We start from the raw sequence: 13,671 nt of genomic DNA, 5'->3' as shown, positions 1-13,671 counted from the left end.
GGCCAGAATTTTATTGAGGCTTTTTGCGTCTATGTTCATCAGGGATATTGGTCTGTAATTTTCTTTCAATGCTGCATCTTTTTATGGCTTAGGGATTAAGGTGATGCTGGCTTCATGGAAAGAATTTGGGAGGATTCCCTCTTTTTTGATTGTTCTGAATAGTTTGAGAAGAATTGGAGTTAGTTCTTTTTAAAATGTCTGGTAGAATTCAGCAGTGACTCCATCTGGTCCTGGGCTTTTCTTTGTTGGGAGGGCCTTTATTACTTATTCAGTTTCTGCCTCTGTTTTGGGTCTGTTTAGGTTTTCTTTTTTTTAATTTTTTTTGACAGGCGGAGTGGATAGTGAGAGAGAGAGAGAGACAGAGACAAAGGTCTTCCTTTGCCGTTGGTTCACCCTCCAATGGCCACCGCGGCCGGCGCGCTGCGGCCGGCGTACCACGCTATCTGATGGCAGGAGCCAGGTACTTATCCTTGTCTCCCATGGGGTGCAGGGCCCAAGGACTTGGGCAATCCTGCACTGCACTCCCTGGCCACAGCAGAGATCTGGCCAGAAAGAGGGGCTACCGGGACAGAATCTGGCGCCCCGACAAGGGCTAGAACCCAGTGAGCTGGCGCTGCAAGGCAGAGGATTATCCTAGTGAGCCGTGGCGCCGGCCTTGTTTAGGTTTTCTATATCTTCATGGTTCAATTTAGGTAGGTTGCATGTGTCCAGGAATCTACCCATTTCTGATAGATTTCCCTGTTTGCTGGCATACAACTCTTTGTAGTAATTTCTGATGACTCTTTTTATTTCTATGGTGTCTGTTGTTACGTTTCCTTTTTCATCTCTGATTTTATTGATTTGGGTCTTTACTCTTCTTTTTTTAGTTAGCTGGGCCAATGTTATGTCAATTTTGTGTATTTTTTCAAAAAAACAGCTCCTCGTTTGGCTGATTTTTTGCTAATGTTTTCTTGGTTTCAATCCTGTTGATTTCTTCTCTGATTTTAAGTATTCCTCTTCTCCTGCTAGTTTTGGGTCTGGTTTGCTGCAGTTTTTCTAGATCCTTGAGATGCACTGAAAGCTCATTTATTTGGTGCCTTTCCAATTTCTTGATGTAGGCACCTATTGCTATAAACTTTCCTCTTACACTGCTTTTCCTGTATCCCATAAGTTTTGATATGTTGTGCTGTTGTCCTCATTTACTTCCAGAAAGTTTTTGATTTCTCTTTTGATTTCTTCTATGACCCAGTGTTCATTCAGGAGCATGTTGTTCAATACCCATGTGTTTGCATATGCTCTAGGGATTCCTGAGTTGCTAATTTCCAACTTCATTCCACTGTGGTCTGAGAAGCTGCATCGTATGATTCTAATTCTTTTGAATTTGCTGAGACTTGCTTTATGGCCTAGTATGTAGTCAATCCTAGAGAAGGTTCCATGTGCTGCTGAGCAGAATGTAAATTCTTTAAGTGTAGGATGAGAAGTTCTGTAGATATCTGTTACATCCATTTTGACTATAGTGTCATTTAAATCTACTGTTTCCTTGTTGATCTTCTGTCCAGTTGATCTGTCTTTCTGAGAGTGGAGTATTGAAGTCCCCCACTACTATTGCATTGGAGTCTAAGTCTCCCTTTAAGTCCCTTAACATATCTTTTAAATAAACCGGTGCCCTGTAATTAGGTGCATATACATTGATAATCGTTATATCTTCCTGTTGAATAGATCCCTTCATCATTATATAGTGCCCCCCTTTGTCTCTCTTAACAGTTTTGTGTTAAAGTTTATTTTGCCTGATATTAAGATGGCTATACCAGCTTTTTTTGGTTTCTGTTGGCATGGAATATCTTTTTCCAGCCTCTCACTTTCAGTCTGCATGCATCTTTGTAGGAAAGATGTGTTTCTTGTAAGCAGCAAATAGATGGGTTTTGTTCCTTAATCCATTCAGCTAGTCTGTGTCTTTTAATTGGAGTGTTGAGGCCATTAACGTTCAATGTGACTATTGATAAGTAGTAACTTTGCCCTGCCATTTTCCCAAAGATATTTTCTAATACATGCTTTGAACTTCGTGTGATCTTTTACTGTGAGGTTTTCTTCATTTACCTTCTTTCATATTCGTGACCATGTTTCTGTTTTTCTGTGCTTCACACATCTTTAAGCATCTTTTGCAGGGCTGGACGGGTGTCAACAAAATCTTTCAATTTCTGTTTGCTGTGAAAGGTCTTTATTTCACCTTCATTCACAAATGAGAGCTTTGCAGGTTATAATATTCTGGGCTGGCAGTTTTTCTCTCTTCGTGCCTGGGCTATGTCTTACCATTCCCTCCTAGCCTGTAGAGTTTCTGATGAGAAGTCTGCTGTGAGTCTAATTGGAGATCCTCTGAGGGTAACCTGGCGTTTCTCTCTTGCACATTTTAGGATCTTTTCTTTATGTTTCACTGTGGTGAGTTTGATTACAATGTGTCATGGTGAGGATCTCTTTTGGTCATGTTTACTGGGGGTTCTATGAGCTTCCTGTACTAGGATGTCTCTGTCCTTCTCCAAACCTGGGAAGTTCTCTGCTAGTATCTCACCAAAAGGCCTTCTAATCCTTTCTCTCTCTCCATGCCTTCAGGAACTCCTAGAACCCGAATGTTGTTTTTTTTAATAGTGTCCTGTAGATTCCCAACAATGTTTTTTAAATTTCTCATGTTCTTCTTTTCTTTGGTTTGACTGTATACTTTCCTGTGCTTTGTCTTCTAAGTTCAATATTCTCTCTTCTGCTTCACTGGCTCTGTTTTTAAGGCTCTCTGATGTGTTTGTCATTTGATCTATTGAATTCTTCATTTCATTTTGATTTCTCTTCACTATCACACTTTCATGTTCTACTAGTTTCTGCATTTCAGTTTGATTCCTCCTTAAGATTTCGTTTTCACGAGAGAGATTTTCTATCCTGTCCAGTAAGGATTTCTGTAGTTCAAAAATTTGTTCTTGAAAACTTCTAAATGTTCTTATCATAAATTTTTTGAAATCCGTATCTTGCATTTCTTCTATCTCATCATCTTCATAATCTTGGATTGGGGTGTCTTGTTCATTTGGGGGGGCGTCATAATGTCTTCCTTGTTCTTGTTTCCTTGGTTTCTGTGTTTGTTGCTTGGCATTGTGGAGATATTCTTTGGTTTCTTCTTCCCTCGCTGTGGTGTTTTTTCTCGTTATACTATGACTGTATTAAGTGGACTGTCTGCTTTTGATGGATCCTTAGAGGCTCCTGATGGGTGTGGCCAGAGAGCTCTGTTTGGTTCTTCAGGGTTAAGGGTGTGCCAAAGCTGACACACCCAGGTTAGGCGTGGTAAATCTTCCTCTCTCTCTCTCTCTCTCTCTCTCTCTCTCTCTCGATTCAGAAGGGAAGTAATTCCGCACAGCTGAGCGGAATTGAAGGCAGTCAATTTCTGATCTCTGCCTCCTGTGGGTTTAATATTCGTCTGCTCTGTCCCAAGAACCCCACAAAGGGTTTATGCAGTCCTCAGTGTAAGCTCAAATTTCTCTGCCATCTCCCACCGGGTTGCCAAGGTTACCGAGTTTGTGTACTCTCCCGAGAGCACTCATGTCTCCTTGAGTTCTCTCCCACACCTTCAGTTCTTCACAGTCTCAGTTCATTATCTCCACACATTCACCAGGTCCCAACCTCCTGTTATTTCACTCCCCCAGAGTCAGGTTTTTCTGCTTGGCTAATGGCAGGCACAGCCCCTATGTATGTCCAAAACGGCGCCTGCTCTTTGTCTTGCTTGCCCTTGAACGGTGAGTGGAGAGAGAGATTCATGTCCATACTGGTCCATTTTTTTTCCCTCTCTCCTCTAGTTAGCCTGGTGAAATTTCCCCCACGGGACCTCAAGCCTCGTTCCCTCTAGGCTCCTCCTTCCGCTTTCCCGCCGGTGTCTCAGGCGACTGGGGTTTTGGCTCACCTCCCTTTCCACTGCTGGTGCGTAGATTCCATGGCTGGGGTTCCGAGCCATGGGCGGCCGTGCCCTCCACGTGGGTCCACTGTGAACCAGCAGTTCCGGAAGAGTTTCCTCTGCTGTTTCTTCCCTAACTCTTCCTTGAAACTGCAGTATCTCCACTTGTATTAAACTGTCTTTTCCCGGACTGTCAATGTGCTCCCTTCCTATTCCACCATCTTGGGAATATCTTGGTGTGTATATTTTTAAATTGAGGACCTAAATGGAGCCATAAATGGCATTTTTCCTGGAAGAGAACGGTTGACAGGGATGTGTAGAGGCAGTGAGAGTGCATTACATGCATGGATCCCAGGCATTGTGGTTCTGTGTGCGCTTGTGTATACGCACATGTGTGCCTGTTCGTGCTTGTACTGGGGCTTGAGGGTGCTCCGTCACATGTATTCTGTAAAACGTGTGGCAGGTGCAGCTGAGGGGAGACTGAAGCAGCTGAGTCACCTGTCATTCCTTGTCCCCCGTGGTCTCTGTCGTCATGACACCAGGGCCCTGAGCTCTCTGACACAGAGGGCGCCAAACCCATGAGATCGTAGACCCTTGTCCAAGAAAGGTTTTGTGTAGGAGAGCCCCAAAGCATGACTATCTCATCGTCACTGTACACTAAAAATTCCATCTAGGAGTGTGTGCTTCCACAAAGGCAGACATGCCAGCGGTCGCCAAGGAGATGACCTCTTTGCTTTAAGAAACCAACTTCGAGGTCAGTGGTGCACAGGCTGGGTGTACAGATGAGTTGTACTGCGTGCAGGTGGAGTGCAGAGAGAACAGCCAAGCGTGTTCTGCAAGTGAGTGGGAGTGGGAAGATGGGAAGAGCAAGACAAAGAGAATGCCTGCCTCTCCCACAGTGCATGTTCCCAGCACTTTGGCCGCTGCATTCAACAGTTGGGGAAACACTGGAAGCCATGGTTGCAAAGAGATTCCCCAAAAGCAGTGTGAGAAAGTGAGCCTTTTCAAGAAAGTTGTCCAAGCTGCTCTTACGTTAGGAACTTTGGTTTCATGTAGTGCACAGGGGAGCACGAGGAATAGGGAATGCGTTGGAAGCACCCACATCAATAGGGTAAGGTGAGCGTGTGTCACATGCCCTCCCCTGGGTCGGTCCTCCCATGAAACTTACACTCTGCAAGCCAGTTTAATGTTGTTTGAGAGCTGGGGCAGGGGGGGAGACGCATTTTTGCTTCCAGTGCGGACAGAGTCCCAGAAAGCCTGCTGAAGTCACGTTCGAGTGTCTGGGGCGGAGGCAATGGTGAAAGCTGGAAACATTTTTGAATGCAGGAGAAGGAAGAAAAGATATGTGATATCCACTTTCCCGGGTCGGATTAAGCTATCAGTCCTCCTTCATGGGGTCTTGCATTCTGGAGCTGGGGATGGGAGCAGGTTGAGAAAAGTGCCCCCAGGTCATGGGTTTAATTTCCGATCTCTTTGGCACCTTACAGATCAGCCACTGAAAGGGAGCCAGTGCTAGGTCTCCACGGCTGGCCTCATCTGGTCTGTGGAAGGACGGTGTGTTTCACAGCAGGTCAGAGGTCTACTGACAGGCAGCAGCTGGACGTGACAAGCGAGAGCTCCAGCTCCCAGGAGAAGACTCACCGCGACCCACATGACACTGGGTGAGACTCCTCTCTGCTAAAGATCCACCTGCAACCATTCCCTAGTGACATCTGGGGGGTGCGCGGTGCTATTCCCTGCTGCTCATGCTGCAGTCACTTGTGTGATAATGGGATGTCACAGATTCAGGGTGGGTGGCAGAGGATTTTAAGCACCACACAGACCTGCAGGTCTCAGCCCAGGCCCAGTGTGGGCAGCAGCCATTATCGAGTTGCAGGTGATTATGGGGGAAACTCTGCACTCTGTGTGCAAGCTCCTGAACATGGCTCTGTGCTGGTACCCAGCGTCTGTGCCTAGGGGTTGGCCTCTGGCTTCCGGTGGTGGACAGGGCCGCATTGGCACCTCAGGAAGGAAAAGAAGGAAGCCTTCCCCTTGGTCGAAGCTTGAGGAGCCCTGAAGCCACACTGTGACCAATTAGGAAAAGGGAACCCCGACACTTCAGCCACCCACCCAGTCGGGTGCTCTTCCGTGTGCCACTAAGATGAGTTTGGGGAGCACTGTGGTGTTTGGTCGCTACTCTGACACCTCCCCTCTCTTTTCCCAGAAACTTGCCCTCCCTCTGCCCCCTGTCTGAGACGCACTCCCCTTCCTTCCCTACGGTAGCTCCCCTCGGCCTCATGGAGCAGGTGCTTCCACTTCCACATTATGATTGCGTTCTGATAGACTGCTTGGTTTCTTTCTCCGTGTTGCAGTGTGCTCCACGATCATCCTGGACAGCTCGAGTCCAGGCCTCTCGGGAGGACTCGCGGGGAGGAGCACAGCCCCCACCTGCTGTGTACCCTTTGCAGTCCTTTGGCAAAGGAAATTGGGCCCAGAACAGCGGCGGCAACAGCAGCCAGACGCCGAGGCCGCTTCTGAATTCCTCTTGGTGTGAGGCACTCGAGTCGCAATGGTTGCCAAGTACATCCTGTGTGACTGGCGGGGCCACTTATGGCCAGCAAAGGTTTTGTCCAGACGCGGCCCCTCAGCAAAAGCTAAGAGGAAGAGGGCGCTGTTACTAGCCGTTCAGATCCTCGGAGTCGATGAAAAAATCAGAGTGAAGAGAGCAGACGTGAAGGCCCTGACCACCTCTGACCTCGAAGCGGTCGCCTTCTCAGCTAGGACAATGCCGAAGGGCAGCATGCCACTGGGCCAGAAGAGGGGCTACAGAAGGGCCCTGAGAGCGGCCTGGGAGATGCTACGCAAGAGAGCAAGCTGGGGCCAAGAACAAAAAGCAAAAGCGCCAAAGGCGCTAGCACCGCCCCAAAAGACCAGACAGAAGCCAGGCTGCCCACTGGCTCGTAAAAGGCATAGGAAGCCGAGAAGGGCCCTGTGGACCAGGCGCAAGAAAAGTAAGAGGCCAGGACCGGAACCAGGGCCGATGCCTTCAGAGAGCGAGGATGCCTTCCTGCTGGGCGAGAAACTGCAGGAGCCCATGAGCGCCACCCCTCCTGCAGCCGCTGTGCAGACCGAGGCCCCCCACAGCTCCAGTGTGGGCCAGAAGGTCCCGACACTGGCGAGCCCGAGAAAGAGAAAGGCAAAAGAAAAGCCAAAGGGCAAGAGAGGAAAGGCAGGCACCTCGGCAGTCGCATGCCTGACCCCCACGGTCGTGGAGGAGGGTGCTGGTGCCACCCAGGACCAAGGGGTTCCATCTCAGCCCCTTGGGCTACCCCGCGCTGAGCCCAGGGCTGTGTACAGAGAGGCAGAGGACAGCTGCCCAACGACCCAGGCAACGTCCTCAGAGTGCTCCGTGTCCACTGAACGTACAGAGGACTCTGGAGAAGATACCTCAGAGGCAGTCTCACAAGCGGCTAGGGTGCCCTTCAAAGACCGTCTCCCAAAGCTGCGAATTGTCTTCCGTACACCAAAACGAAAAAAGAAGCTCCGGAAAGCAGCCCGTGACAAGGGGTCTCCCAAGAGCCGTGGGAAGACTGGCAAGAAAGGGGGAAAGGGACGAGTCACAGGACTCCTGACTCCCGGGGAGAAGCGCTCCAACAAAAAGCAAAGGCTGGTTGACAAAGGACCAGCCAAGGTCCCTAGAAAGGCTGGCAGGAAGGAGGAAGAGGGACCAGCCACAAGCGACACGGCTCTCCAGGAGACGCGTGCCACCAAAAAGCGAAGGCTGGATGAGAAAACACGTCCCGAGATCCGTGGGACATACAAGAAAGGGGAAGAGGAGCCGTCCACCAGCTCTGCAGCTCCCCGGGCGACACCCCGCATCAAAAAAGGAAGGCCGCCCCGCAAACGACCACGAAAGATCCCTGGCAAGGCGGGCAGGAATGAGGAAGATGAGCTAGCCAGTATGTTCATGGCTCTCCACATGTCGCCCCCCACCGAAACGCAGCAGCTGGTTAACAAACCACTCTCCAAGGTCCCTCGGAAGGGTGGCAGGAGAGCAGAGGAGGGAGCACCCACCACCCTCGTGACTCTCCAAGATACACAGCCCGCTGAAAAGCCAAGGCTGGAAGACATAGAACCACCCAAGATCTCTGGGGAGCCCTACAGGAAAGAAGAAGGCCCACATGCTAGCATCGTGACTCACCAGGAGCCGCCCCCCACCGAAAAGCTAAGGCTGGCTGACGAAGGACTGCCCAAGGTCCACGAGAAGTCTGACAGGAAAGGGGAGGAGGGAGCACCCAGCAGCTTCGTGGCTCCCCAGGAGATGGACTCCATTGAAAAGGCAAGGCTGGTTGACAAAGAACCGCCCAGTATCCATTGCAAAACTGACAGTAAAGGGGAAGAGGAGCCATCCACAAGCTTTGCAGCTTCCCAGGAGACACCCCCCATCGACACGGGAAGGCTCGATGACAAAGAAATGTCCGTGGTCCCTCAGAAGGGTTACAGGGAAGAGGAAGAGCAACCAGCCATTCGCATCATGACTCTTCAAGATACACAGTCCACCGAAAATGGAAGGCTGTTTGACAAAGGACCAACCAAGGTGCCTGAGAAACCTGACAAGAAACAGGAAGAGGGACCAGCCACAAGTACCATCGCTATCCAAGTGACACTTCCCACCCAAAAGCAAAGGTTGGAGGACAAAGTACTTCCCAAGATCCATTGGACTTACAAGAAAGGGGGAGAGGAGCCATCCACCAGCTTTCCAGCTCCCCAGGAAATGCCCCTACTTGAAACAGGAAGGCTGGAGGACAGACAACTTTGCAAGATCCCTGGCCAAGCTGCCCGGAATGAGGACGACAAACTATCCACTATGCTCATGACTCTCCACCTCTCGCCCCCCACCGAAATGCAACGGCTGCTTGACAAACCACTGTCCAATGTCCCCCAGGAGCGTGGCAGGAAAGAAGGAGAGGGACAAGCCACTATCTTCATGACTCCTCAGGAATTACCCCCCACCGAAAAACAAAGGTGGGTTGACAAAGGAATTTCCAAGACCTACAGTACCTACAAGAAATGGGAAGAGGAACCATCCACCAGCTGTGCAGCTCCTCAGGAGAAGCCCCTTATTGAAACAGAAATGCTGGACGACAAACGACAGAAGGGAAGCCTGGTTGACCAAGGACAGCCCAAGATCCATTCTAAGACTGACAGTAAAGGGGACGAGGGATCTTCCACGTGTTTTATGGCTCCCCAGGAGAAGTCCCTCATCAAAACAGGAAGGGTGGTTGACAAAGGACCACCCGGGATCCCTGGAAAGGCTGCCAAGAATGAAAAAGAGGGACCAGCCACTTTGAAACTCTTCAGAACTCCCCAGGATTTGCCTGCCACCAAAAAGCAAATGCCGCTTGACAAACCACTGTCTGAGATCCCTCAGAAGGGTGGCAGCAAAGGGGAAGGGGGACCAGCCACTAGCATCGTGACTCTCCAAGATACATGCCCCACTGAAAAGCAAAAGCTGGAGGACAAAGGATCACCCAAAATCCCTCAGAAACCTGGCAAGAAACAAGAAGATGGAGCAGCCACAAATGTCATGGCTCTCCAAGAGACATGCCCCACCGAAAAGCATAGGCTGGTTGACAAAGGACTTCCCAAGATCCATTGGACTTACAAGAAACGGGAAGAGGGACCACCCACCAGCTTTGCAGCTCTCCTGGAGAAGCCCCTCATGGAAACACAAAGGGTGGACAAAAAAGGACCACCCAGTATTCCTGGGGAGACTGGCAGGAAAGACGAAAAGGGACCAGCCACCATCGTTGTGGCTGCCCAGCAGTTGCTCTCCACCAAAAAGCAACGGCTGGTTGACAGACCACTGCCTAATATCCCTCATAAGGGTGCCAGGAAAGAGGAAGAGGGACTAGGCACTAGCATCGTGGCTCTCCAAGATACACAGCCCACCCAAAAGCAAAGGCTGGTTGACAAAGGACTCCGCAAGAAACCTCAGAAGGCTGGGAAGAAAAAGGAAGAAGGACCAGCTACTAGCACGGTGACTCTCCAGGAGCCATACATTTCTGAGAAGCAAAGGGTGGTGGAAAAATTATTTCCAAAGATCTGCTGGAAGTCCGATGAGGAAGCAGGAGAGGGAGCATCCACCAGGCTTGCAGCTCCCCAGCAGTCGCCCCTCACTGAAACGGGAGGGCTGATTGATAAAGGACCACCCAAGGTCCCTGGGATGAGTGACAGGAAAGAGGAAGAGGGACCAACCACTAGCACTGTGACTCTCCAGGAGTCACACATCGCTGAAAAGCAAAGGTTGGTTGAAAAATTATTTCCCAAGCTCTACTGGAAGTCCGACGGGGAAGCAGGAGAGGGGCCATCCACCAGCTTTGCGGCTCCCCAGGATGTGTCTCCTGCCAAAAAGAGAAGGCTGGTTGAGAAAGGACTGTCCAAGAAGTCTGGCAGGAATGGGGGAGAGGGACCATCCACCAGCCTTGCGGCTCTCCAGGATTCGCCCCCCGCCAACAAGCAAAGGCTGGTGGACAGAGAATCGCCCAAGACCCCTAAGAAGGCTATCAGGAAGGGAGAAAAGGGACCAGCCACACCGAGCCCCATCGGAAAGGGAGCGCTGGTGTGGTTTAAATTTCAGGAGCACCCGTACTGGCCGGCAGTGGTCAAGAGTGTCAGTGAGACAGACAAGACGGCCAGGGTGTTCCTGATTGAGGCCAGCCTGTGTCCAGAAAAGCGCGGCATTCGAGTTCCTCTTGCAAGACTGAAGCACCTGGACTGTGCAGGGAAGGACAAGTTCCTGAAGACAGCCCGGAAGGCGTACCCGGAGGGTGTGAACTGGGTCTTCTCCCTGATCACCCATTACCGAAAACAACTCGGCCGGGGCTCTTTCGTGGGCTCTTTCCTGAACTATTACACCGCCGATGTCAGCTACCGTATCAGGAGAGTCATCCAAGACAGCGAACTGGACATCACCTTCCCCAAAGTGGACTACACCGAACTGGAGGCCCTGGAAGATTCTGAGGAGACCGCCCTGCAAGGGATGCCATCCCACAAGAAAATTCTCCCCGACCGCACGAAGGCCGCGTGGGACCGAGACAACCAGAAGCTGGTGGATTTCATCGTGAAGAAGAAGGGGGCCGACAGCCACCTCCTGGCCATCCTGAAGGGCAAGAAGCAGTCCAGGTGGCTAAGGTCATTTCTGAATTCCCACCAGTACGTGGTGTGCGTCGAGACATACCTGGAGGACGAGGACCAGTTGGAACTCGTGACGAAACATCTACAACAAGTCTACGAGCATATAGACCAGAGGTTGCAGGCTCTGGTCAGAGACAAAGTCAAATTCGTGCTGGAAGTCCTCCTGCCAGAAGCAATCATTTGTTCCATTGCTGCCCTCGATGGCCTAGAGTACAAGGACGCAGAAAAGAAATACCTGCAAGGGCCGCCCGTGCATTACCGCGAGAAGGAACTGTTTGACAAAAACAGCTTAAAGAGAGTGAGAAGGAGGCTAGCCTCCACGTGTGCTGCGAGCAGTTCTCTGGGCGCGCCTGGCCCTCAGCACGCAGCCTCCTCGTCATCTCAGTAATCAGGTGGAGCGCCACGTGGGCCCCTGCTCTACCGCAGGTGGACAACATGTGCAGCTGCTTTTGGATCCACCTCTAGCACTTGTGGGGCGCCACACTCATCCACCTTTGTCCTCCACACGCCCTTCACAAGCCCCTCTGCACGCATTTGCCTTGCCGTCCATGCTCGCATGGACAGACTCATCCAGACATTTTCCAAAGAAAAGGCCACGATTGTTCCCAGCATGTCTCTCTGACTGCAAGCAGCATTTCCGGAGAGGATGCATACTCTGATTTACACCGCAAAGCACTGAAACCGTCCGGGACGCAACCACCATCTTTCAGACCCTCGTGCACCTTCTCACAGAAACATCACCTGCGTTTCTCTTGGCGTTAGGCCTAACGCTGAAATGAACGAGTGGGTTCCTTCCCAAGGTAATTCCCGAGGTTTCCCTGCCATGCCTCTTTATGCTTTGCTGTTTCTTTGATTTTTAGAAAATAGCCCTAAGAGCTGAAACTAATGACACAAACGCCTTCCCGCATCTCAGCCCTGCCCTCTGCTACCTTTTCCCGAGGCAATGCCGAGTGGCAGACAGAAAGCCCATCGGGCACCGGCACGCTGTCCACGTGTGAGGGAATAACATCTCGGCGGGCAGGAAGCACTCCACCGCCTCACGCAGGATGGCTCACTGGGCTTACCCGAAATCCTGCCCATGTGGTAGCTCTTCTTCCACAGCTGAAGCGTGTCCCGAGGCACACAGGTTCTCGGCTGACCTCGCGACTGGTGGCGGCTGGACCCTCTTCCTACAGCTGCCTGTCCCGGAGGATGGCGGCCCCGAACCTCCCGGTCACAGGCCCGCCTCTCCACACCTTTGAGTAGCGCCTGGCTGCCCAGGCGTGCTCCTACTCTGCTGGAAATTGCAGGAATCCCAGCACCTTGATCCGGATCCCGGATCCCCACCCTGGAATCCTCTGCCTGCCACCAACCCAGCTTTACCTCCCAGCTGACTCATTTAGCCAGCCCCGACAGCTTCCCACGGTACGAAGGCAGACCACCGAGTCATACCAGGCTGCTCGAGCAGGGGACAGCTGTGGCTTTTCACCTAAATGCCACCCTTGTTGGGACGTCATGAAGCATGCGCAATTGAAAGGGACATTCCACACCCCGTGGGTTCTTAGACTAACTTAAGCCAAGGCGTTTTGACAGCAAATGTCAGAAAAGCTGGTTTGTTTCGAAAACTTGGTGCGGAAACCAACATGAAGGACTTAAGTTGAACTTTACTGTGTTTGCTGTGTGTAGTTCTTACAGGGAGCCAGCTGTTCTCATGGAGACTGGTATCCATTCACGTGACGGTGTGGTATTGTCAGATTTGCAGAGTGTCTGTTTGCAACCACAATGAAATCCTTTTGTGTCTTAACCTAATATATGCTCCCTTGTGCTTTAGATTGTACAACATAGATGTAGTGTTTGTGAAAAAACTCACATGCACACACACCCAAAGAAAGTATAGTTTGGGAACCATAATGGTTGCTGTTGTCATGTTTGACTGCCCATTCTGAATTTTCTCCTCATTCTAAATCAGTTTTCTTTCATGCTTCGTTTTGGAAGAGCTCCTTCTAAGCTGTATCAGGCCGGACTAGGGAATGTGCAGTGTGGCAGACAAAATCACATCCACTGCCACAAGTCCTGGTATCCATCTTTAGAATCTGTGCATGTTACTTCACAGAGCTGTGGGGATCTTCCAGATGTATTTAAAGACCTTGAGATGGAGCGGTTACCTTTGGTTATCCAAGTGGACCCAAAGTAGTCTCGAAGATCCTTACATAGGAAGGTATAGATCAGAGTAATAGAAGCTGTGCTGATGAAAGCAGAGTCAGAGACTTGAAGATGCTTATACTACTGACTTAGTCATAAAGACACAAAAATGGTCTGCAGGCCAAAAAGTGCAGGTAGACTGTGGAAGTTGCAAAAAACAAGGGGATGTTTTTTTTCTAGAGCCTCCAGAAAGAACATGACTCTGTTGACACTTGGATTTTAGTGAGAACTTTCCCAGACTCTGACCCCTGGAATGGTTGGAGAAACAATTTGTATTACTAGTACACTACATTTGTGGTAATTTGTTATGGCAGCCTTAAGAAGCTAATACAACTGAAAAATGTACAGTTTCATTGCTAGGGATAGCTGTGTTCTGGAAGCTTGGGTGCTGATAACGGCGTTCTAATGCC

General features: G+C 50.4%; 1 protein-coding gene across 1 annotated transcript in view; it reads left to right on the top strand.

Moving 5' to 3' along the window:
* The window catches only part of LOC127490201 (uncharacterized), a 41,177-nt gene extending 28,183 nt beyond the window's left edge, over positions 1-12,994 (top strand). The window contains exons 3-4 of the mRNA XM_051842387.3: positions 5,392-5,565; positions 6,256-12,994. Coding sequence (XP_051698347.3) covers positions 6,453-11,468 — 5,016 coding nt within the window. The 5' untranslated portion in view covers positions 5,392-5,565; positions 6,256-6,452 and the 3' untranslated portion in view covers positions 11,469-12,994. The remainder of the gene's footprint in view (positions 1-5,391; positions 5,566-6,255) is intronic.
* Positions 12,995-13,671: the final 677 nt, after the last annotated feature.

The sequence above is a fragment of the Oryctolagus cuniculus genome, chromosome X, assembly GCF_051225735.1.
Source record: "Oryctolagus cuniculus isolate XC-2025 breed Fujian yellow rabbit chromosome X, ASM5122573v1, whole genome shotgun sequence".
NCBI lineage: Eukaryota > Metazoa > Chordata > Mammalia > Lagomorpha > Leporidae > Oryctolagus > Oryctolagus cuniculus.
Note: the sequence above shows the minus strand (reverse complement) of the source record. Positions and strands in the feature narration are given on the sequence as shown.